This window comes from Notamacropus eugenii, chromosome 4, assembly GCF_028372415.1.
Source record: "Notamacropus eugenii isolate mMacEug1 chromosome 4, mMacEug1.pri_v2, whole genome shotgun sequence".
NCBI classification, from domain to species: domain Eukaryota; kingdom Metazoa; phylum Chordata; class Mammalia; order Diprotodontia; family Macropodidae; genus Notamacropus; species Notamacropus eugenii.
The window spans coordinates 416,537,566-416,563,121 of NC_092875.1; the positions used below are offsets into that span (position 1 = coordinate 416,537,566).

General features: G+C 36.0%; 1 protein-coding gene across 4 annotated transcripts in view; it reads left to right on the forward strand.

Annotated features, from left to right (window-relative positions):
• Window positions 1-25,452, forward strand: part of C4H5orf34 (chromosome 4 C5orf34 homolog) — a 29,586-nt gene extending 4,134 nt beyond the window's left edge. Inside the window, exons 4-13 of one of the 4 annotated variants that reach the window (XM_072605684.1) lie at window positions 7,327-7,979; window positions 9,511-9,600; window positions 9,801-9,924; window positions 12,459-12,550; window positions 13,616-13,685; window positions 18,093-18,260; window positions 19,444-19,547; window positions 20,874-20,975; window positions 22,675-22,715; window positions 24,938-25,452. In XM_072605684.1, the coding sequence (XP_072461785.1) occupies window positions 7,327-7,979; window positions 9,511-9,600; window positions 9,801-9,924; window positions 12,459-12,550; window positions 13,616-13,685; window positions 18,093-18,260; window positions 19,444-19,547; window positions 20,874-20,975; window positions 22,675-22,715; window positions 24,938-25,134 (1,641 nt within the window). In that variant the 3' untranslated portion in view covers window positions 25,135-25,452. Of the gene's footprint in view, window positions 1-7,326; window positions 7,980-9,510; window positions 9,601-9,800; window positions 9,925-12,458; window positions 12,551-13,615; window positions 13,686-18,092; window positions 18,261-19,443; window positions 19,548-20,873; window positions 20,976-22,674; window positions 22,716-24,116 lie in introns of all 4 variants that reach the window. The other 3 variants (XM_072605686.1, XM_072605685.1, XM_072605687.1) reach the window with 3 other exon arrangements.
• Window positions 25,453-25,556: the final 104 nt, after the last annotated feature.

The window sequence follows — 25,556 nt, forward strand, 5'->3', positions numbered from 1 at the left end:
GATTTTGTGGTCCATCACCCTATCCCTAGGCCAAACCTAAACTTTTCACAAAAGATGGCCATCTTTTTAATTCTTAAAAATCTATGCAAGTTGTAAGAGCTTTTTGGTTGGTAGAGATATATAACTATTAGATTAAAAAAGGTGTTATTTACAATCTTAATATTTCTTTTTCCTTACTTAACACTTTTAGCAGTGATTTTTGCCTGGAAAGTATTGATTTTATATGTTCAATTTGACCCCTACAAAATGATTACTTAATTTGAAAAGCACTGAGCTAGGCCCTGAAAACATTACAAAGACAAATGAGACAGCAATCTGTTTCCTCAGGAGACTCAAAATTTAGTAGGAGAAATAAGATGGACACAAATAAATATAATACAGGTTAAAACCTGATAAATATATGAGAGGAACAAAGTGCCATGAGAGTTCAGAGAAGAGCTCAGGGAAGGTTTCATAAAGAAGGAGGCATGTAGGCATTAAGTAGAATTTCTACAAGGGCTAACGGAAAAAGTTCATTCCAGACATAAGAAACAAGCTAAAGACATGGAGAGTTGTGTAGTGTACAATTAGTTTGAGACAGTTTGAATGGTTCACTGTTAAGTCTGAAGCAAAAAATATGGGAAGAGGGTAGCGTGAGTAAAGCGTGGGAAGATAATGTCCTAGAATTTAGAGCTGGAAGAGATTATAAATACAGGTCTAAAAGGACCTTTATAGAAATTTTCTACTTTAAATATCTCATTTTACAGCTGAAGAAACTGAGCTCCAGAAAGATTAATTGACTTACCTCACATCACTTAGACAGTACATAACAAAACCAGGACTGAAATTTGGATCCTCTGAATCCAAGGTCAGGTCAGAGCCAGATTGTGGAGGCTCTGGAATGTCAAGGAATTTGGACTTAATATTTGATAGATAGTGAGAAACTCTGAAAATTTTTGAGCCAGAGTAGTGATAGTTAGAAATGTGTGTTAAGATCAGTTAGGTGTCAGTGTATGGGGTTGGATTGGAGGTAGGAAAGACGTTGGTCCAATTAAGACATAATGAGGAATTAAAAACCAGTGTAATGATGATAATTAGTTGACATGTGCACATCTGTTTCTGTGTCTTTCTCTGTTGATAGATAAAGATATATAGTACTATAAGGTTTTCAAAACCCTTTCCATACATTCTCATTTGAGCCTCGCAGTAACCCTGAGGCAGATTGTAGCACTAACAATGTAAAGGAGCAGGTGGATGCAAGAGATACTGAGAAGAAAGGGTGGATATGTTTTGGTCCATCGATTTGGGGAAGGAAGAAGGAAAGGTAACTGCTGTTTTAATTCTGGATGATTGTAATAATGAGAGTAAACCAACAGAGAGATCAGGAGAAAAGGTAGGTCTTGGAGCAAAGTTGAGCTCAGACTTTGGACGTGTTCAGTTTGAAGTTCAGGACCGTAAAGTTGAATGTGCACACTAGGCAGTTCATAGACTGTCAGTGTCAGAGGACCTGTCAGAAGAAAAATGTAGACTAGTGTTTCTTTAAAAAGTACTTTCTGGAAGGCCACTGTGACATTTGACTCACTCATGATTTGTTGCTAGGGTTGGAAGCTCAATTCCATGTGGACAGTCTCGGGCGGGTAAAGGTGGGAACTTCTAAATCTTAGAGTTCTCACGAGACCCCCCCAGGAAACGACTGGGAATCGAGGTGAACCGAGCTATCTCGTGTATTTCCGCCTCTTCCCGAGAAACGTGATGGGAGAGAGCTCTCCCCGCCCTCGAGATTGTCCCGGATCTGGGCACACTATTGTTATCTAACAGCACGGTATTCAGATGCAAACTATGCTGCTGGAGAGTTTAAGTAGGATCAGAAAAGCCCGAAAGCTCTCTTGGGCGGAGGGGCGCGGAGCGGACAGGACAACAAGGCTCCGCTTTTCCTCTCTCCTCTCTCCCCTCCCCCTCTCTCCCCGCTTATACTTCTACTTCCAATCTCTTATTGTAAGATCTTTGCCTCCTTGGGAGATTCTTCGCTCCCTCCTAAGGAAGTATTCCCCTGCACTTGTAACTAGACCCTGAAATAAAGCTCAACCCTTGTTCGACTCTGGAACGTCCTTTCTCTCATACGAGCATCCGGTTTGGCCAACCGAAGACCTCGGGAGGTGAGGTAAGGGAAGACTCGGGTAGCCCTCAGGCCTCTAGGCCTGGCAATTTGTGAACTTAGGGGTCCAGGGATATTGGGTCTAGAGTAATTGTTGCTATATGTCATAGTTGGCTTATGAGGTATCAGAGACTGACTCAGTGGAACCTGAGAGAGAGGAACATTTCCCTTCATTATTTCCTATTTCTCCCTTCCATGCAATCCCCATGCCAACTCAAGTAGCCAGTTCTGTCTCCTGAACGTGCCCTGCTTCTTCCTGTTCTTCTCTTGCTGTTACTCCCTGTGTTAAGAGGAATTGTTCCAAAGATTGTTAGGGCATTTCCTCTGGGCATGTCTGTAATTAGATTAGAGAAGCAGCATTCTACCCATGTCACTTCTTCCCCCCATGCTTCCCAGAATCATCACAAAGTAGCCCATCTCTGGGAACCCATCTTTTGTTGAAGGATCCTGTACCTGCCCTACCCCAGTGCTGTGCATCTCTTCTCCCCCTTGAAGCAATTGCCCATTGTGGCTAAATTGAGCTTTTCTCTGCAAGATTCTCTTCCACCTCTTCTCCTCTGTGTTGCCTCTTGCAACTGTACCTTAAAGCTCCTGTCCCTCTGCTGGTGAGTCCACCATATTAACCTGATTGTTTCCCCCTTTCTTTCCTAGTCTTCCTCTCCCATAGTGTTGGCCAGTATGCCTGTACCTGATTGCTATGGACTTAAGCAATTTTAACTGATTTGGGGGGGTGGGGGGGAGGTGCAGGTGTGACTCAAAAATGATGGTACTTGATAATTTAAGAGAATGAGTAGATTTTGAGGGGAAAAAAAGATGAGTTCAGTTTCAGATATTTAATTTAAAGGGTTAATATTGTTGACCTGAAAACTTTGAAAGAAAGGCAACAGGCTAATGCATACATTTTATGATTTAATTAATTAATTGATCAATTCCCCATAAAGAAAACAGTTACATAATGCATTATGGAGCCAGAAATGTTCTGGCTACCCAGTGCAGAAATCTTCTGGCTTATATGCATTTTGCCGTGAGAAAGGAACTCTCCTAATTGAGCAAATCATAAATTCAGTAAGACAGGACAATTAACAAAGCAATGTTGGTCAGGCCTTGGGATTCCAGGCTGGATAAACATATGTCTCGGTGATAAGGAAATCCCACCAGTAGTGAGTGGCAGGCTTCCTGCCCTAAACAGATAACTGACATAGGAAAGGGTAAACAAAGTTCAATAGAAATTATGACCTAAGATGTCTGTGTTTTCTTTACCATTAACATGCCATAACATAGTATATGTCTACAAATATTAAGATATGGAAAACGTCCCATTATTCAAGATAGTGTCTTAGGTTAAAGGTCACTTAAGGAATGTTAAGTCAGCCTTGGCAGGCTTTTGTTGACATAGGAAGAGGCATTCTCTGAGTTTGCTTCAGAGAAAACAAAGAGATTATTCCGAAATTTTATATTAAACATTATCAATATGTAGAGGTACGTATGTGTAGATAGAGCAGGAAGTTAGAAATGAGAACTGAAGCTCAGGGGAAGGGCATAGGCAGTAGCAATCAATTTGGGAATGATCTCTATAAAGCTAATAATTGAAACCATAAAACAAACAGGATTTGGAAAGCAGAGAATAGAAGGGGGTCAAACACAGTACTATGGGGAGAGGAAGAGTAATCAGAGAAAGACACTGAAAAGATAACTCACTGAGAAAGAGAAGCAAGAAACAGCAGGAACCCACGGGAGAAAAGAGAATCAAGAAGAGGACTGCCCACAGTATTAGATGTTGGAGAAAAGTCAAGGATGAAGACTAACAAGAAGCCTTTAAATCTGGTAATTAGGTGATTGTTGCTAAATTTGGATCCTGACTCGAAAACTATAGGTCAGGAAGCTTGACTCTGAGAGAAGTCCTTTCCTGAACAATTTCTAGCATATATTCTTAAAAGAATGATGGCTAGTGAACACGAACAAAAACAGTTCTTGCTAGACTAGCTTCATTTTCATTTTGACTAATTACTAGACTGGTAGATCAGAGATAAGATTAGATAAGTTTAGATTACTTAGGTTTTAGCAGAGTTAAAATTTTCTCATGCAGTTCTTATGGAAAAGATGGAGATTTGTAGGCTAAAATAGTACAGTTAGGTGGATTGGAGTTAGTTAAACAACCAGACTCAAATAGCAGTCATAAATGGTTCAGTACCAGTTTGGAAAAAGACCTCTAATGGAATACTCCAGATTCATGATTAACATTTTGATTAATGACTTGAATAAAGGCATAGATTCCTTTGTAGAAGGCACAAAGGCTAGGTTGGATAGCTGACATAGATGAGCACTGAGTCCAAAAGAGGCCAAAAGAACTGTACAAGCCACAATGCTGTAATAAACTTTATGACAGAATTTTATAGGGGTAAATGTGAAAAATTACACTTGGGTTCAAAAAGCATCACAAATGCAGAATGAGAAAGGCTTGTCTAACTGGCAGTTCATCTAGAAAAGACCTGGAAGTTTTCATGAACTCGTTTATAATGAGTCAGTCTTCTAAAGATTACTGTGAATAGCTAAGGAATCTTGTCTGTCAGTTCTTTCCATATCCTTGGATATAGTTCATCTGAACCTGATAACGTAAATTTATTTAGGGTTAGCTAAGGTCTTCTCTCAATATCTCATTAACCATCCTGGGTTACAGTTCCCTGTTAACCATTTTTGTTTCTTTTCCAATCTGAGAATCATCCTTGGCAGAAAAAATAGGAGTTGTTTAGACATCTCCATATTGTTCCTCATTGAAATTACTTCCATTTATTCTGACTTTCATTCTTGAGAGCTTCTTGCTCTTTCTTCATTGATTTCCCCTATAGAATCTTTTTGCCTTAGAGTTTTAGTTTTGGAGCTTTTTTAAGTGTCCTTTCAATGTACCCTTTAAAATCCACTCTCCCAACATCAGGTACGTATCAGACCTTGATTTTCTTTCTTCTTCCTTCATGAATTTTAAGATGATGTAGTCATTTGCCCTTTCTCACTCAACTGCTCCTATTGTTTCTACTTCATTAACCAGTTTTTTCTTCTTGGTCTGAGAATAGCAATTCGAGTAGGTCAAAAATAGTTCAAATCCAGCCTCAGACACTAGCTCAGACTGGACCAACCTCAAATAATAGCACCTAATTCCCAGGGTTTTTGTGAGGATCTTATGAGATATGTAATAGATATATACTGTAGCAGATGCACAGTCATTAAACAATGTAGATAGGTAGTATATGTAAAATACTTCGCACATAGTAGATACTTAATAAATGCTTGTTCCCTTTCCCATTTCCTCAATGATTTGAAGGAAATCAGTTGTTTGACTTTTGTTTAGGGGGAGTAACTTAGCAGCAGTTCAGAAAAGTAAAGTCTCCCAGTTACTATTATACCATATCTCCATCTATGTAGGCTTGTGATCTCTTTAATGAACTCATTTCTTCCTTCTGTCTAAGTGATTTATCAAACCAATATCACTCCTATTTTTCCCTCTGGTGATCATCACCCAAATGCTTTCACTGATTCCTGAAATTTTCTCATTTGAGTAGATACTTTTAATATTAAATTCTATTCCACTCCCCCTTTTTTTCTGCTGCCAATGAATAAGTCATGTAGGACCATATTCCAGTCAACAGTCGCTTCCCACTAAGGCTCATTAATACCTGTGATGTTAAATTTGCCTCTTTGCATTTACTCTCTGTTATTTACTTTCTTCATTATCGAGGTATAGCAGGCAGAAGAGAAGAAGCTAGCACAGAGTGAGAAATTGAAAATGAAGAAGACGGAAAAGCAAGGGCCTGGAGGAAACAGGAAGGGATGGGATCATATCCTACCTGTGGCTAAGCTATTTGGGAAGAAAAGTGGAGCAGGAATTGGTTATCCAGTAGGACATGGTTCATGCCAAAGATGAGGGATTTTAGAGTGGAGAAAAGCATATTGTTAAAGAGAATATTACCTTTTAAGATTCTGTTGGATGGAGAAAAGAAATAGAGAAAATTGACTTCATGGTTGAGGTAAAGTACAGGTTCAGAAGTGAAGCTGTGGACTTATTAAAAAGGTAGAACACTGTTATCTGCAAGGGGAATTTCACAGTTAAAAATCTTGGCAGTGGGCAGTTTGAATGATAAGTCCAGAGTATAGCTTATCTTGGTGGGTGGCACAAGTAAGGTGAAGATGGAGATTATAATAGTTGTGAGAGTTAAGGCCAGGGTGTTAGAAGGGAGTTAGAAGTGAGAATGTTAGTTACCAAGAAAGACAGCAAGGGTCAGGAAGGAGAGGAAGACTGAAGAATTCAGGAGAGTGCTCTGGAGGGAAGTAGATGACAGGAACCAAGTCTGGGGAAAGGGTTGTAGAATCATTGGTGGGAAATGAAGCCTGTGCTGAAATTGGAGGTATGATACCCATGTTAAAATCTTAGATCTACCACTTACTCCTTATGTTACTTTCAAGTTATTTTTATGGGATCCTCAGTTTTCTTACCTGCAAAATGAAGGGAGGTGGACTAAATAACTTTTGACTTGTAGCTCTGGGTTTTTCATATATGAAAAGGTTGTTGCATTTTGATGGCAAAATAATGTTCTAGAAGTGATAATGGGGAGTAAGCAGTATGCCATCGTTTCCTCTTATCCCCTTTAACTGTCAATGATGGGAGGTCAGAGACAGGTTGGGGGGGAGAGAGCACACACTAATATTGAAGAGAGTTGTGAGATCTTTCCTAAAAGTGAAATTTTAGTTACCATAAGAAAATGGAAGGACTGTAAGAGGAAGAGTTCAAGGATAGAAGAGTGTGCTCACATAAAGGCATGAAGGTATATCCAAAAGAAATAAGTGAGCAGAGGGACACTAACAGTAGGGTCTGGGACTGATCCTGGGACCAGCTGGAATGAAAGTATAGGGAGGAGTTGTGGAGCCTTAAGCCATGAGAGCACAGAGTTGGAAGAGACTTAGTTTAGAGCCCTAAGGTTTTAGGTGGCTTCTAATGGCCTGTATTGCCAGGTCGGGGACAGTGACTTGAGCTCCACAATAGAAGCTGGTCCCAGCCTCTACTTTGTAAGCATCTCTCAGGCAAGACCTTCATGATCCCAAGTTCTAATTCTAATATTGTCTGTATCACCAGCACTAAAGAAATGAGAGTTGAATTGCTTAAAGAAAATTTACTATAATCCTTATTTTATTTTTTTAAACAGTCTGTTTTCACTGATATCTCAGAAGTCAGGTGGCCTAGTCGGGATATGCATGATGCAGTGATTTGTATGGATGATGGCACTGTGAAGATTTCATCTTTAGATGGTCATGCTTACCTTTGCCTACCAAAACAGCAGCATGAATTTACTATACATTTTTTATGTAAAGTCAGCCAGAGGTCTCACTCACTAATGGTACTATCAGAAAAAAAGAATAATAGTCTAAAGAAAGTGGATAAACAGTGTGAAAAAGCAAGCAAAAACTGTACGTTTAGAGCATCTTCTGGTCGACAAAGCTTGACGAATAAAGAAAATGATTCACACTGTCAGATCCTCAACTCCAAGGAATTATTAGGGGCAAATAATTTTATAAATGGATCCGAATGGAAGGAGATGGCGTCTTTATCTCACAAGAAATACACCTTTGTGTACACCTGGGTGAAACAGTGCTGGTCTGTGAACTCCTGTCCAGAAGAATGGAAGTACCCTTTATCTTTGGCACTTGACTCTCTTCATAGATGCAGTAAAATATTGAAAACTAACCAGAATGTTAAACAGATCACAGTTTTAGCATCTGATATTTCAAAGGAAGGTGAAGAGGTTTCTGTTCTTCCTAGAGCTCTTCCCCTCAACTGTCATAACCCACATCTGCACAGGTAATGAAAGAATTCTTGTTGTTTTTGTTTTTTTTTTTTAGAAAAGGTCTACTGTCAAATTAACTTAATATATATTCATATTTTGAGAAATTCTAAAACTTAATATTAATTTTCAAATCTTAAAGTGGATATAATTTTAAAAATTTAAAGAATTTTTTTATATATCGCTATTTTTTAGTTTATTCATTTTTAGTTAAGTCATTTATATAGTTAGTGGACCATAAACCTAGATTCAAACCCAATAGAGTCCAGTTTGTTTTTCAGTCATTTTCGGCTCTCCGTGACCCCATTTGGTGTTTTCTTGGCAAAGATACTGGAGTAGCTTGTCATTTCCTTATCCAGTTCATTTTACAGATGGGGAAACTCAGGCAAAAAGAGTTAAGTGACTTGCCCAGTCTTACACAGCTGGTAGGTGTCTGAGGGTAGATTTGAACTCAGGAAGATGAGTTGTCCTGACTTCAGACCCAGCATTCTATCCACTGAGCCACCTATCTGTCCTCTAAGTCCAGTTAGCTTTGCACCCAAAAAAAAAAAGCAAACCAAAAAACAAAAACCCAAGCCAGACAACTATTCCATGCCATTCATTCTTAGTCCCAGACCCTAACACATCTTCATATCAAAAATAATAATGCTTATAGTTCAAGCATCATACATGTTGTGCTTTTCAATCCTTATAACAGTTCTTTGAAATAGTATGGGTATTATTACCCCATTTTACAGATGAGGAAACTTGAGTCTCAAATTGTGCCTTATCCAGGGTCACACTTAATCCAAATCCAGTGCTCATTCACATGGAAAGATGTCTAGGTGGTTGAATGCTTACCTTTCAGCAATGTTAAAAGAGATATATCATAATGATAGTTAAAACTGAAGTTCATCATTTTATCACAGAAAAAATATAATAGCTACTTTAAAGCTCTTGAATGTTGATTAGTGCTTATGACAATAATGTTATCAAAAATGTTGAGATTCCTTGAATAAAAGAATTCATCAAAAGAAACTTAAAATAATTTAATAATCTAAACTGATTTTTAAAAAATTATTGATACTTTTAATTTTTCTATCACTTATATTCCTCAGTATCTCTCTCCCTCTCCCAGAGAGTCATCCTTTAAAACAAAGAATATAAAAGAGGGAGAAAAGTTCCACTTTGAACCAAATCTGAAACATTATTCCAAATCTGTAGTCTTCTTACCTCTACAAAGAACGGAAGTTGGTGCATTCTCATGTCTCTTCTTTATTGCCAACCTTGGTCATTAAAATTTCACACCAGGCTGAATTGGCTTGTTTGTATAATTAATTGTATTAGAATTTATTATAATGATAACACAGAAAACCATCAAAGAACTTGTTAAGTTTAGATAAATATTTTTCCACTGAAATTTTTCTTTTGAAAATTTAGTTTTATTTTTCATACTCTGAATTTTGGGGGGGGGGGAATTGTTCTGTGATTATAGTATTATATTGACTTTTTCAAGTAGCATGGAGTACCACTATAAATAATTCCATATTTGTTTTTACTTTGTAACAGGTGGAATTTTTCTAATTCATTTTTACAGGAACAAGAATATATCTATCCTGAACTAGTAAAAGTAGTATGGTACAAAGGTACAGTATTTAGGTAAGATAATCATGTGATGTAGTTTGTTCATTAAAAAAAAAAAATTAACCAAATTTGAATTAAAGTGAGAAAATGCCCTCTTCTAATCAAAATTTCATTCTTCTTGACTGAGCAAAGAATTGTTTTTTTGCATGGTTATCTTCATGTTTATATGTATAGCAGAAAGAAATTAATTTTGATTTAACATTGATTTCCTCTAGACTTACTCATGAAACTATAAACTCAATAGAAATTTTTCCTGGTGATGGATCTATTCTCAAATCAGAAGGAACTCTTTTGGGGAATTATTTCACATTCTCTTCAGTACACAAAGAATCAGAACAAGTAGGTCTATAATCATTATCTCCATACAACAATACTGTTGGTTGAATAGATGTTTCTGATACTTGTAATTTTGTTTGGCCTTTTAAATTGCAAGAAGATACTTCATGAAATAAATTGTTTTGCAATTCAGTGTGTCACATTATATTGGCTAGTCATGGCATAGACTATATAATCATCCAGTTTGCAAAATTTGGTTTTAATATGTTCTCATTGTTAGCATGGGCACGTTCATTCTTGGCAACTCACTGACAGTGCATCCCACCATACTTGCTTTGCCTGTGCAGTCTTGGTTTAAAACAGATATTCTATATTTCTTTATGTGATAAAAGTTTATGAACAAAAGAAGTGGAAACCAATAGCACTTTAGCACTTTGAGACCATACTATTGCTGGTGTTCACTTGCTCAAAATCTGTGTCATGTTCTTCTTCACTAATTGGTTACAATTTTTCAAACATTAGTAGATGTTAATGTTTTGAGTTTTTAAATTTACTGACCAAATGGATGCATGAAGAATGGTCCAGAGATCCTGCTTAGTGTTGGTGAAAAATTAAGTAACTGCACTTACTAGACATAATATGCTGAAATATGTTTAACTAATAGGTTTTAATTTACCCAGAGGCTGGCAATTGATATCTTTCCTGGGCATGGGGACAGCACTCTAGAAATTCTGCGTTGTTACTCCACCATCTTGGCTCCGCCCCTTGAGGTCTTTTCCTTAAGGGACATCATTATAAGTATCCCACTTCTCTTTGCAGAATGGATTGTAATAAACAGAATTTTCCTACCATCTACAACAGGATGGAAGATGGGATAAATTGCTTAGTAAAGCCAATAGGAAAGACAGTTGAAAATTAAGTCAGTCTTAACCTGTAGCATGTAAACAGGAATGAGGAAGAAGTAAAATATTATGATATATAGTAATAGTAATTGCTAGTATTTATATAGCCTTTTAAGTTTGCAAAGTGCTTTACATGTTATTATCCTCATTTTGGAGATGGGAAAACTGAAGTAGACATAAAGGTTATTTGACTTGCCCAGGGTTACACAGCTAGGAAGTTTCAGAAGCAGAGTTTGATCCACGTCCAGCACTCCTATCTATTGCGCCACTAGCTGCCATTCTTGTCTGTAAAATGTAGTACCATGTCTCCTTTTACGCAATGTTCAACTATAACAGCAATTTTGCTGTCTTGTTCAATTAAAATTGTGTTCTCCCTATGTATTAACTTCACTTTTGTGTTTAAATAGAAAAGTTGAGGAGAATGAAGATACTTGGGCATAAATAGATTTTAGTAAGCTATGATTTAAAATTCAGAAATATAAATGCAAAGTGATTAGTTTGGGAGTATGCAAAAATGGTTTAATGTAGAAGATGATGTTTGAACTACTTCTTGAAGGAAGAGAGACATTCCATAGGACAAGATGAGAAGAGAATACATTCTAAGCACGGGGGGATGACCAATGAAAATGCATGGAGACCAGAAATATAGAGTGGCTCTTTTGCATAGAGCAGGGTAGAGAATGATATCCCACAAGGTTGAAAAAATAGATTGGGGACAGACTGAAGGGCTTTCAGAGCCAAACCAAGGAGTTCAAGTTTTCTTCTAAAGAGAGCCACTGGAGTTGATTTCAGTAAGGTTGTAACATACTCAAACCTGCAAAAATCACTTCAGCAACAATGTCTTGGAGGAACTCAGGTGGGGAACAGCTTGGATCAGGGAGACCAATTAGGCTATTGCAATAATCTAAGATGGTAGCTATGTGAGAATAGAGAATGGGTCAGTTGGAAGAGATGTGGTAGAAGTAGTAAGATCTAGAGGTAGCATCTGATTGGATTTGAAGGGTGAAGGAGAATTAAGAACCTGGAGACTGGAAGTGGTGGGACCTCCCACGGAAGTAGTAAAGTTTGAAAGAAGGAAGAGTTTTAGGAGAAAAGACAGTGAGTTAAGCTTGTACATGTTAAGTTTGAGATGTCCCTGGGACAGATAATTTGAAATTTCCAATTATGCAATTGGAGAAATATTGGGATATAGAAATATAAATCATGTGCATAAAGATAATAATTAAGACCAGATGGGAAGTGGGACGTTGCCAAGAGAGAGTGTAGCAAGAGAAGAGTGCCTAGGACAGAACCTTGGAGAATATTCACATTTGCTTATCTCAAAATTTTAAATAGAAAGAAAAGATAAAAATAAAAATCCTCTTGAAATAACATCTATGAGTAAAGCTGAATATGTCCCAAGGGTATACTGGAGTTTGCTCATACTAGCTTACAGGGGCCAATTGTTAAATTTTCAGTGTGATCATTTACACCTCTGAAATCGGTGTACACTACAAATCAGAGATTGATTTATTGTTTTGTTAGCTCTCTAAAAGTGAAGGAGAAAATGTTAATACCTTGTATTTGTGAACTATGATAAAAACTTCATTTTCTGTAAAATGAAGTAGGGGTGGTCATGGCCTAACAATCACATGTTTTTTAAGTGTCAATAGTTGTACCAGTTTAGAACTAATTTATTTCTAACTACATTTTCAGAGAGAAGAGAAAATGTATTCAATAAGAAACCTTCCTCCAGATAGACCAGGAAGTCCATATTCTTTGGGTTCCCTTATTACACAATCTACCAGGTAAGCTATCCACTTTCAGCATTCTGAAATACTAGGTGTGTAAAAATGCTAGCACATTTTTCCACTACTTAGGGAGTAACATTAGGAGCTGGTAGGTAGTATAAAATTGTGTAATCTTGGGTGAGCAACTTTACCTTTCAGTTTTCTGCATAAATAAAGGTCCCTAGAGTCCCTGATTTCTGATCTCTATGAGCTCTAGCTTTCAATGACTATTTTGAATAAAAAAAAAAAAATACTGTCTTTTAGGCATCCCAGTAGGAAATACCCACATACTTAGGACATAGGTGCATCTTTACATCTTCTGTCTACCATTTATAACTTCAACTAGGAAGAGATCTAAGGTAATGCAAGTCTTTTTGCCTCACATTGATATTTTTCTCCTAATTAGTAAACTCTGGCATAGGAAAGGCTAAGTGCTTTGAGAATACTGTTCCCACTATTTCTAGGCATTGCTATACTTCAGCTACTATGACTTCTCTTAGCTGACTACGTGACTCTGCCTTAAAGAGATAGGTATCTGGTTGACGATCACTTGGAATCACTTTGTAGATGAGACTAAAACCTTCAGCACTAAAACCTCTATCAAGGGTATGGAGAGGTAGCATGGTGTGGGAGATACAGAGCCAGCCTTGGGCACAGGAAGACCTGACTCCAGATTATTCCTCTAACAGATGCAGTGACTATTGATAAGTCACTTAATTTCTCAGTACCCCAGATAACTATTCATCTCTAGAAGTAACAGATAAGTAGCCAGTCATCATTGTTGGAGAGAGTTTCTATTCTGAAAGCTCCTCATGCTAAAGAAATCACAGATCCAAAAGAAATTTTTTTTTAATAAGGAAATCTAAAAGGAGTGCACCCTGAGATATTAGATGAAAGGGCAGCAACAGTGGCTCCCTTCTAGAACCTTAAGTATCAATCATGGGGAAAAGAAAGGTTTTGACAAACCCTAATGCAAGTGAGCATTGTTTTTGATCTAAAATGTTGCATGGCTCTGAATGAAGCTACTATTAAGAGCTGGAATACACTTTGCTTATATTTAACTAATTTTTTTCATGTTTGCAGAATTCTTCAACATTGTGTCAAAATTAGACTTTCTTTAAGCCATAACTATAATATATGCTGCTGGAAAATGGTATGTATTTGACTCAGCAGAACAAAATAATTTCCTTACTCCTCTTCAAAGCAAAGTGCCTTCTACCACCTCTGATCTCTTCTATTCTTTTAGAATCTTCTCTTGGCAGTATTTTGGAAATAAACAGATATCTTGGTAACCTTAAAATTGCTTTGTCTCCAATTCAGATTCCTTTTATATGTTTTTAGTTAGGTCTAACCACTGGTCCCATTTTATATTCTGAAGTGCTGTTGCCATTTCCTTACCTAGGTTATCAAATACTGAGATGTAAAGTGTGTAGAGGACAGCTTCTGGGCCTCTTGTAATAACGATTACCATTACTAAGGAGAATAGAACACTCAGAATGCTGTGGAATTGTATTTCACGTTGGTTTTTCTTCTAGTTTCAAACACAATCACCCCAGGATAATCGGACTTACTCGGATTTCATACATAGTTGTCTTCAAGGTCATTTTCTCCTCAGTTGTATTTTGCTATTTTTAAGGTGATAATGCTCATAATTCAATCATAATCGTCCATAATATTTTACAAATAAACTTGGGCTACAAATGCTTATTGCTCTTTGCTTCTGTGCTTCTCCACTAAACAAAAGAGCAAATGTTTTTTGTGTGAGACAGTGTTTGGGATCTTCCTCACTTGTTAAGAGAACTGGTAGTAACATAATGTCTTTGGGATATTTTCCTTTTTTTCCAAATCTGCAGCTTGTTTGAATAGATTGAGTAGGAACTTCTGCTATCAAACTTGGTAACTTTTCATTTTTATCCTGATTTAGACTAGATTTTGACCTTCAAGACCAGTTCATGGTGTCAGCTTCACACAGATATCTTCGTTGTTGCTGTTGTTTTCCAAATGTCTCCCAAACTCATAACCAATCAATCAACTTATCTCTGTTGTGACATAGTATATATATTTCAGTACCTTCTGACTATTACAGAAAAAGTAATTAGCCATATGAAAACATGCTTCAAATCATTAATAATTAGAAAAATGCAAATTAAAGAAACTCTGAGCTTCTACCTCATACCCATCATATTGCTGAAGTTGACCAGAAAAATGATAAATTTTGGAAGGGCTACAGCAAGACAGATACGTTAATTGCACATTGGTGCAACTATGAATTGAGCCATTCTGAAGAGCAGTTTGGAACTATGCCTCAGTCAATACCACTATGGAATCTATACCCCAGAGAGATCAAGGAAAGGGGAAAAGGACCAATATGTACAAAAATGTTGATAGGAGTTGAGTTTTTGTTTTTGTAGTAGCAAAGAACCAGAAACTAAGATGGTGCTCATCAGCTGGGGAATGGCTGAACAAGTTCTAGCATATGAATGTGATGGAATACCATTGTACTGTAAGATATGTTGAATGGGAGGGTTTCAGTGAAGCTTCAGAAAGCTTGTGTAGCCTACAGTTCATGCTCTGCACTGATTTTCCATTACATATGTGGATTAGTGCAACAGAAACACTAAATCAGACTTAACACTAATGAATGTATACCAACAGACTAGTAATCTATAACATATATCTATATATATGTTATCTATATGACATAGATAACATATATAACATATGTTATCTCTGACAATACAAACATCAACCCCTCCAGGAACATATCAACAACCTGATTCCTAGAAGTCCTAGTAAGTGTGTCTCATATCAGCACTCACAACAAAGGACCCTCCATGCCCAGCTGGAGGCTATGTCTATCTCTGTCTCTCAGTGTTTGCCTGTCTGTCTCTCTCTCCTTTGTTTATCTGGCTAGTCTCTGTCGGTCAGAACAGCTCTCAAGCCAACATTGGCTTCTGTTGAGAGAATTCAGGAGTTTGTCTTAGTTGTGTAAGGAGCCAGACTGATGACAGACCTCAAGCTGCTTTTATGGTTCGAGTCAGGGGTATTAACTGACTGCTCTCAAGTTTCAGTTGGTGGTGTATTACCTAATTATTTACCACAAAATTTGATTGGTAGATAGTTACATAAACTTGACAAAATCATTTACAGTGTTTTCTCATTGGCAGTCTGTCGTATCTGGGGTTTCACATGTTTTGTCACATGTTTCAGTTGTTATGGACATACACATTCTCAAACCGTACCACACAAGTGTTTATCTTATTGTTGAAAACCTAACAGCTAAGCAACTCAAATATCTCAGTCATAAAGTAAAGGCTTTTAAATAAAATGGAGTTGGTTATGCTAAGTTAACACATTTCATCTCCTTACAGCTTGTATGAGACGAAGAGTGAAGTGAGCAAAAGAAAGAACACAACGTATACAGTAACAACACTGTAAAAACAAGCAACTTCGAAGGCCCTGAAAGTTTTGTTCAATGCAGTACCAAGCATGATTCCAGAAGGCCTGCTACCCAGCTCTTGATGGTCAGGCGATGGACTTGGTACAGAATGAGACGTTATGCAAACTCATTTGTTACAAGGGTTTTGAGTTTTGCCTTTTCAGTGGTGGGGACATGGGAAGGAGAAAAAATTGATTTTTATAGGCAATGCCCAAACAAAACGTCTATATTAACTACTTAAAAAAACAAAGAAGACAGTTGTGACAGTAAGAGAGAGGAATTGTGAATAGCAAAAAAAAACCCTAAAACAACTCCATTTTGTCTGCAGTTCTCTATCTTGGCCTTGACCCTGTTTGTATTGAGCCCCCACCTTATTTTTTATTTTCACTACTGAAAAAGCAAAAATGATCCTGTCTGTTGGGGTGGGATTACATTAGATAGCTAATCTGAATAAGAGCCCTTTCTCTTATTAGTCCAGCAGCAAGCCTATGCAGTCAAAGGATATGAAATCCACTCTTCCTATTTCACTGCCCCTAGCAATAGCCCTATTCAGTCCTAAGGTACCCCATACCCATTTCACCTCCTGGCCAAATTGAAATCTATATAAGATTTGTCCTTTTGTTCCTTTAGGAGTCTCTGTGTGTGGGTGAGGCTTTCTTTGTGGCAAACTCAATAAACTTTGTCATCTTTACATTAGAAATACCAAATAACATGTTAAGTTCTTACATTTCCTAAATGTTACCATTGTCTGCAATAAAAATTGGTACAATAACTAAGAATTACCTTAATGGTGGTCTCTGCATAGAAGTTCATTGTGAGCACTGCCTTCCAAAATAACCAAATGTCGCATGAAATGATGTTTCTTCTTATCTTTGGACACTCAATGAAACCTACTACAAAATCCTTCATTTACATATCTGAGGAGGAGAACCTATTATGTCAACCTTTCATTTAACTATCTGTCTTTAGTTTTCATTTATAGCAAGAATTTTGATCTGGACATTGTTGATTTACTCCAGTAGTATTTTGCTATTTAGACATTAGTGATTGAAATCACAAAGGTCACAAATTAAGAATAATTAGATAAATTAACATTCATAGGTGGTCTAAGAACTATGATTATTAGCGTCCTGTTCCTTTTTGCCTCTCCCACTGTCGAAGTAGAAAAGGGACCAAGATCGAGTCTCCTGATTTCATGTGTCCCGTGAGAGACCAGCCTTTTGTTCTTAAACCTCTTTTTTAAAAACTTCAATAAAAATTTTTTTAATGAATGAGCTTTATTTTCTGTCTCACAAACTCCACCAATGAAAAAATAACCCTTGTAACAAATATGCATGGTCAGGTAAAACCAATTCCCACATTATTTCTAAAACTAGTTGCCTCATTCTGCTTCTCGAGCCCCTCACTTTCATCAGTTCTTTGGAATCATGATTAGCCATTGTGTGATCAGAGTTCTTTAGTCTTTCCAAATTATTTATCTGCTGTTACTGTATAAATTGTGGTTCTGCTCTCTTCACTCTGTATTAGTTCATACATAACTCCCTAGGTTTCTCTGAAACTATCCCTTTCATCATTTCTAATTACAAAATATTTAATGTTCTTTTATTTCATATATCATAACTTGTTTAGCCATTCTGCAGTGAAAATTGGTGGGTCCACCTTTAGTTTCCAGTCCTTTGCCCCTAAAAAAATAGCTATTATAAACATTTTTGTAAGTATCTATTAAACTCCTCCATCTTGAGTGGGCCTGGTGTTCAGGTAGCATGCAGTTTTTCACCCAGATCAGATCAAAGCTTTTTCATCATTGGAACCAGCCAAGGCCTATACTCTGCTGCAATAGCCTTCAAGAACCTAGGGTCACAAAATACTAAAAAGAGCCCATGGAAGTCATTGAGAAAGTTGAATGGCTCTTTGAAGGCTGTATGGTACATCTGAACAGAAATCAGAGAAGCTGAAAATGGAGGGCTGGCAATCTACATTAATGACAACTAATGAGATGATGGATCCATTGAAGTATAAAAAGTTCAGGATACTGACAAAACGGAAAATCTTTATAGTTGATTATTTAAATCTTGTTTATGAATAACTACTTTTTTCTTTTTTCAATTTACTTGGTTTTAGGTTTCTGGATCAAATAAAGGAAATATACCAGTGCTTTTGAGGGAAACATTCATTCCCACGATAGGAAGTTTTTTTGTATACTCTGATAATAAAGTAGTTGCTGTCTTTTTGGACGGTATTTCTCTATCCCTAATTTGGAACTTCAGTTCTTTCTTCAAAAAGAGAGAGGTAAATATATTACAGTGAGCTCTGTCTTTTTATTCTGGATATTCAACAGTGTGTGTATCTTCAACATTTTGTGTGTGTAAAAATATAGAACATCATTCCCCACTATTATCTTTCAATAGAACTTAGAATTGAATTGAACAGAAATCCTAACTATCCAAAACCTCCAGCCTCTGCCTCTGTAGTCCTGCTCTTCGGCAGATGCTATTGAAACCCCTCTTCCTTGTCATTATCACATTGGAGAAGAAGGGGAGGGGGCTTTTACTTGTCTGGAACAGCAAAAAAGAAGGGAGAGGAATCAATTCTGTCTTCTATATGGGGTGGAAGGGAGAAGGGGGTCCTCTTTTTGAGATTTGGGACAATGGCAGAGAAAATGTTCCCGGCTTTCCAAGTTCCAAGGTGTAACTTAGGATACATTTTTCCATATGAACTACTGCAGTATTGTAATTCAGCAGGTTAAATAATCTTCTGTAGAACAACTGAAGACCCAGACACTGTTTATAATGTATTTCTATGACAAATTGTTTTCAGTATTTAATTACCAAGTAATTTTTTGAACATCGTTTCATTGGACCTGGGTTCAAATTTTACTTCAGACTCTTAGCTATGTGATCTTGAGCAAGTCACTTGACCTCTCTCTGCCCCAGTTTCCTCATTTGTAAAATGAGGATAATAACAGCGTCTGCCTCCCACGGTTTCTTGTGAGAATGAAATAATGTTTGTTAAAATACTTTGCAAACTTTAAGGTGCTGTCTATAAATGCTAGCTTTTATTGTTCATAAGTTGGGAACTATGTATATTCATAATTGAAATGTGGACTGGGGGAGTGCATTTTTCTATAAAATACAAAAAATAAACAAAGAAATGTTGTAGTGTTAACTCTGCTTCCTTTATAAAATAAAGAAGCTATGGAAGGGACTATGGTTTCTTGATTTCTTTTGGTGTTAAATTGAACTAACTTCATTTTACTTCTCTTTGTTGGTTTATCTCACTGTAAGGACAATTTGTTAAAATAGTGTCCACATTGCAGGTGAAAGCATTAATTGCATTTAAATTATCTGCTAATTCTTTGCTGATTCAATTACTTAACTGAATAGTTCTAAATTGGCATTTATAGAAAGTTGGAGTATTTTTTCAACTTTAGATTTATGAGGTTTTTTTATCTTTCTTTTTGCTTTCTCTTAAGATAAATCAAGGTGTCACTTTAGGTTGGTGTAAATTAACTCTTCCAGATGGACAAGATCAGTTAATTCAGATTGAACATCCTGGACAGTTTGAAAGGTACTGCAGGTAGACCTTAATATTTTCCTCCGTATATTCATGTTAGAAAATGAAAATAAATTTTTTGTCTCTAAAAAATGCATTTATCATCAATTGTTAACAGCTTCCTGAAGATACTGGTAAAAGAAAGCCATTTCATTAAGTAGCAACACCTTCTCTTATGTTGGCAAATAGCATAACTGAACAGATCAGCCTTGCCAAAAATCAAGTCTTTATGAATCCCAACTACTTTTCAACATAAGAGAAAGGGAATGATCTTTATCAAGCTATTAGGTGTAAGTAATCTGTGTTTTGCTACCAGTTCACCATTTTGAAATATGGGGTTTATTAGAACTTTTAAATAAGCAAAAGTTTACACAATTCAACTTGCCTATTTTTGTGGAAAAAGGGTAGAGTTGATATTGGAAGGAATGGACTGAAATTTCTGCAAATTAAATTGACCAGTTAGGTGTTATTATTCTATTAGTCCCAATAGAGAAAGATCCTTAAAGTCATCTTACTAAAATTATGTCTTGTCTCTTTTTAGCTTACATAATGCCATTGGTAATTACATTTTTACCCTATTTTAAAAGTGTGTATGTTTTAAGTAATCACAAGAGAATGCTCATCTGCTTTTTTTCCCTACTGATTTAGTTGTAACATTTGTTAATTTTCAAGGCAGTTGCTTCCTGCAAAAAGAAAAGAAGGCAGCTGGATGCCATTGCTTTTTCAAAATATTAATACTTTGTCCAGTCTTTAAGGTCACATCTGCACATTTATTTGATAAATTCAGTGAGTCATGTATTACTGATACTTATATTCACTGACTGAAAATTTCTTAATTTTAAAATTTTATATATTCAGGTAAACTTTTATTAAAAGTTTTGTTTAAAACTTATAAAAATATATATATTTTAAAATAAAAATTAAGTTGAAATACATTTTGCTTGGGGAGGATGCCTTATAAGTGAAATTGGAGTTTTGTTTAAAGGAATCCAAGTGTCAACTTTGTTTTTAATCCTAAACAAAATTTGTTAAGACATTTCAAGTTATTTTGTTTTCCTGGTGAAAGTAGATCTTCTTTGGTTATATAGGCATAAAAATAAAAGTATTTGTTAAGATATTTCATGTTATTTTGTTTTCCTGGTGAAAGAGGATCTTCTTTGGTTATATAAGCATAAAAATAAAGGTTGAATTAAATTGACATTTAGATGCATTTAGAAATTTTCCCACTTAACACTTTATCTGCTTGTTTATTACCAGTCTTTTCCCCCATGGTCTGTAAGAGTAGTTTTCCCTTCTCTGATTTAGATGGTTTCAGTGATTTCCTTTCCTAATCACTTGTATTCAACCTAGGTATGTGTCAACAGTAATAACATGGTGCAGGAGTCTGACTCAGACTGATCCACAGGAAATCTTTACATGTCCTCCATCATCACCCATTCCTGACGAAAACTGGTATTCATGCTAATTTTCTACTTACTTTATTTGCCTAGGGAATACTGAAAGCTTGGAAACCTGAATTTGTGAGACCAGGAAAGGTTTTTTCCTTTCCTGAGTAAATTATTTGTTAAATCTTAATTTAAATCTGGTTGTCTCATCATTTTTCACAACTCTTTGAGCCTGAAAAATATAGAACTAGTTTTAAACAGAAGTATTAATATTATTATTTAACATAACTTAGCAGTGGAGTTCTCATACTAAAAATACTTGGTAGCATAAAGCTGTATGACACTGTGTTATCATTTTTTATGCCAAAATTTAAGAGGTTATAAAAGCAATCTGAAGACTAAGAGTTAGACCAGCAATCTAAAGTTCTTTTCAGTTCTAGATCATATGACCATATGATTACATACATTTTGCTTTCATTAGGGAAATTCCAAGTACTGGTTGAAGTACCAAACATTCTTAGAGACTTTGATGTGATTGTCCTACCCAAAATAAGTCAGTACATCAACAAGTATTGAGCTCCTTGCCCAACATTTTTATAGGAGTTTTTAGATAATGCAAAAGAAATAGGAGATAGGATCTTTCTTCTTGCCCTCTTGCAGGTTTTCTTTAGTTAGAAAGGCAAGATAAACACGATTGAACTGTTAGAGAAGAGTTAGGTGCACTAGAATTTGAGAAGGAAGAATTCTGCCTAGGCTGGAGTAATTGGGTGAAGTTTTATAGAGAGTTCGCTTGGCCCTGATGATAAGATTTAATAGGTGGAGAGGAAAAGATATTCTTTTTGAAGGTGAGAGGAACAAAATGAGCATGGCCTAGAAGGCTAACAGTTAAGTGAACAGCTTGACTGGAGTGAAGGTTTAATCATGAGGTCTGCTTAGGAGGTGGAGGTAGATTAGATAGAAGAAGTTGCAACAAATGATAAAAAACCTTGAAAGTTAGATAGAGGAGTTTGAATGAAATATCATCTGTATAGTTTCTTGAGCAAAAGCGTGATATTTGTTGATGGATTTATTGTTGAAGATTATTCTAGCAGGAGGATGACAGGTGGTTGGAAAGGTAACATTGGATTCAGCAATACCAGGGAGAAGGCTTTTCAGATTAATTCATTTATGAGATCCTTTGGACCTAATCTAGAGTAGTGATAGGGAGTGCAAACACAAACCTAATTCTCTCCATATAATAGGTGAATCACTCTCTGGTAGTAGGTCAGAATAAAAGAAATCAACAAATTTATTGAGTTTTATTCACCAGAACTTTCTTTAGTGTTCAAATGCATTTCCTTAGGTATTCATCTTCCCAGTCATTCCTCATTTTATTGTTCATGCAAACCCCTCCATATGTCATTCCTGAGGATGCAAGGATGTATGTAACCTGACCTCACAGAACTCACAGTCTGCTTGGAAGGGCGCTTGGAAAAGTTAAATAAAAATAGATGTATCAAGTTAATGATAATAGAATTGTTATACTCAAAACTATGTACAAATGTGACGCCTTAGAAAAACAGGTAATATCTAATGTATTTAAAATTTTGTGTAAGTAAAATTGGGCAAAAAGTGAAAAAAAAGTGAAATAGCCATACAGTCTTTTAGTTACAAACTTTAAAGGGAGGGGACAAGGGAAAAAGCATTTATTGAGCACCTACTGTATTAAGCACTGCTAATATTACCCCATTTGATCTTAATTTATCCTTTCTTCTCCTTTGTTGCAGGTCTGTTACTTCTGAACTTGAAAAACTACAGAAATTTAACGGTATCCTTTCATAATAAGTCTTACTCTGTATCACTTCTGCCTTTTCAAACTAAGCTGCATTAAAACTTTTTGAATGGTATTCAAAATCTGCCCTCAGATTTACTACCATAAACTTACTACCATAGTTAACATTTTATTAGATTTTATGATCCTGAAAAGGACTTCTTCTAGTACTATATAATTCCCTGATTTTGAGGAAACTAAGGAGTGATTTGCGTGTAATGCAGATAATAAATGGCAGAGCTGAGATTCAAACCCACATCCTCTGACGCTAAGTCCAGTATTCTTTCCACAGCACCATATTGCTAGACTTGAGAGAAGAAAAGCAAACAACTGCGATTTTTAAAGTGCACTTTGGAACTTTTTCTTAAACATTTTTGTCAACTTACGAAAGTTGCATAATACTGCTGTACCTTTATTTGAGTTTAGGTTAAGCAGCATTACTGTACTCAGAGGCAGAAGTTAACTCCACTGTAAAACTTGTCTGTCTGTCTCTCTCCCTTTCCCTCTGCCCCTCCTTCTCTCTCTCCCTCTCCCCTTCCCCCTCCTTCTCCCTCTCTCTCCCGCTCTCTCCCCTTCTCTCTCCCTCTTTCTTCCTCTCCCTCTCTCCCTCCCTCCCTCCCTCACACACAAATATATACACATATAAACATATTAAGTGAATATGTATTGTGTGTGTATTTTTTTTTTACTCTTAATGATGACAATAGCACTTGAAGACTTGCCTTCTGACCCTTTCCTGTTCATTTCCTCTTCCTATAAGTACCTTTTATTTTTTAGTGAGTATCTGTTCTGCCAAAACCTTTTTTAAAATAAATTTTTATCTTTGGTTTTTACATTACTTACCTTTCTTAATGTATCCTTTCCCCTGCCCTACCTTTCCCTGCCTTTAGAATGAAAAAGAGAAACACTTAAGCAAAACTAACCAATACATGGGAAAAATCTATATTTTTATCTGTAATTTACCACACCTATAGTCCTCCAACTCTGCAAGGGAAGAAAATCCTATATATCTTTTGTCTGGAGCTAAGCTCAGTCATTATAACTTCACAGCATTCAGTTTCATTTATTTTATTTTTATTCTTCCCATTTACATTATTGTAATCATTGAATACATTGTTTTTCGGGTTTTCTGTTTTCCTGAAAAATTCTATGAATTTTTATCAATTCATAGAAATCTTCCCATGCTTCCTTATATTCATCATATTTAATTCATCCTTTCTTCAGCATAATAATATCCATTACAGTTGTGCTCCACAACTTGTTTAGCTCTTCCAGTATCAGTAGGTGTCAGATGGCCTTGTTTCTGATTCTTTGCCACTACAAAAAGTCCTGCTATAAATATTTTTGTGTACGGAGACCTTTATTTTTGTCATTGACCTCCTTGACGTATATGTCTAGCAGTGACCACCAGAGGATATGGGCATTTTAACTGCTCTCTTCACATAATTCCAAATTGCTTTCTGAACTGGATGGACCAATTCATAGCTTCACCAACAAAATATGCTGGTGTCTTTCTCTTTCTATAACCCTTTCAGCATTGATTATTCTTATACTGTGTTACCTTTGTAATTTTGCTGGATGTAAGGTTGTTTGATTTGCATTTCTCTTTATTTTCATTAGTGATTTATTTAAATACTTGGGCAGAAGGTGGCTAGATTTGGCCTGCCAGCTGTAGTTTGCCAGCCCTTGAGTATTAGAGCATTGTTCCATATAGTTGTTAATATTTTGCAGCTCTTTTGGGCACTTTTTTTTTTCCATATTCTTTGACCACCATATCCATATTGGGGAATGGCTTTTGATCTGATATATTTGTTTGTTCCTGATATCTTGGCTATCAGACCTTTATCAGAAATACTTGATTCAAAATTATTTTTTCTCCTCAATCCATTATTTTCTTTATCCTAGATTCACTGATTCTTTGCGCAAAGTAAACACATTCTTTACATATTTTTTCCATTTAATTAAGAAAATACCTTTGCATAAGTTAAAAAGCAAGTCACTAACCCAAAATTTTGGTGGTTTTCTTGTTTCTTTACATAAAAAGAACATCACACAAATTGTAAACAGATTTTATAGTTTCTCTTTCAGTCTCTTTCAAAGTTTCTGTATCATGTAACTTTGAAACAAAAGCATAAGTTTCAGAGGCAGTTTGCTAGTCGAAAAGACTTCTAAAAGTGAAGTGTTTACAGAAGAAAGAGTTCCTTAATTAAACAATTTAGCTTTATTGGAGAATGACAGTGTCCTAAAGCAGATTTCTACTAAGAAAAATGAACAGTCTTCTGGTATCTCCAAGTCTAGGTCTTCAGGCTTTTCTGAAGAAGTGAATAAGAAGAGCGTGTCAGCAGCATTGAAGAAAACCTCCAGAATCATTCAGGATATTGAATCTCTTCTAGCTGTTCCAAAAAGGGAAAAATAGTAATTTCTGAAAGTAAAGTTTTTTTTAACTACATCAAATTCTTAAAGTTGTATTTTGATGGTACAAATGACTATCCTCAAGAGAATTGTCTGTATGCAGGATTATCAAAATTGAATGGGAAAATTTGCCCCCTTGAGTTAGTTGCTCAAATATGGTGTGAAAATTTTCTAGTTTAATGTAATTTATTTCACACTGCTTATAAATAGTTTTGTAAGAATATGCTACTTAATGTAAGTTAAATTTGAAAGTGCTTTTTTAAAAAGTAATCATGAACATCATATTGTTTCAAGGAATAAAGAACTATTTGAGAAATCTGAAGTAGTTAATTTCTTTTGATTTCCCAGACCGTATAGTTTTGTGCAGCAACCAATATTAAGAATATCCTGGGTGTACTTTGCTTTGCTAAATGTTGAAGGACAAAG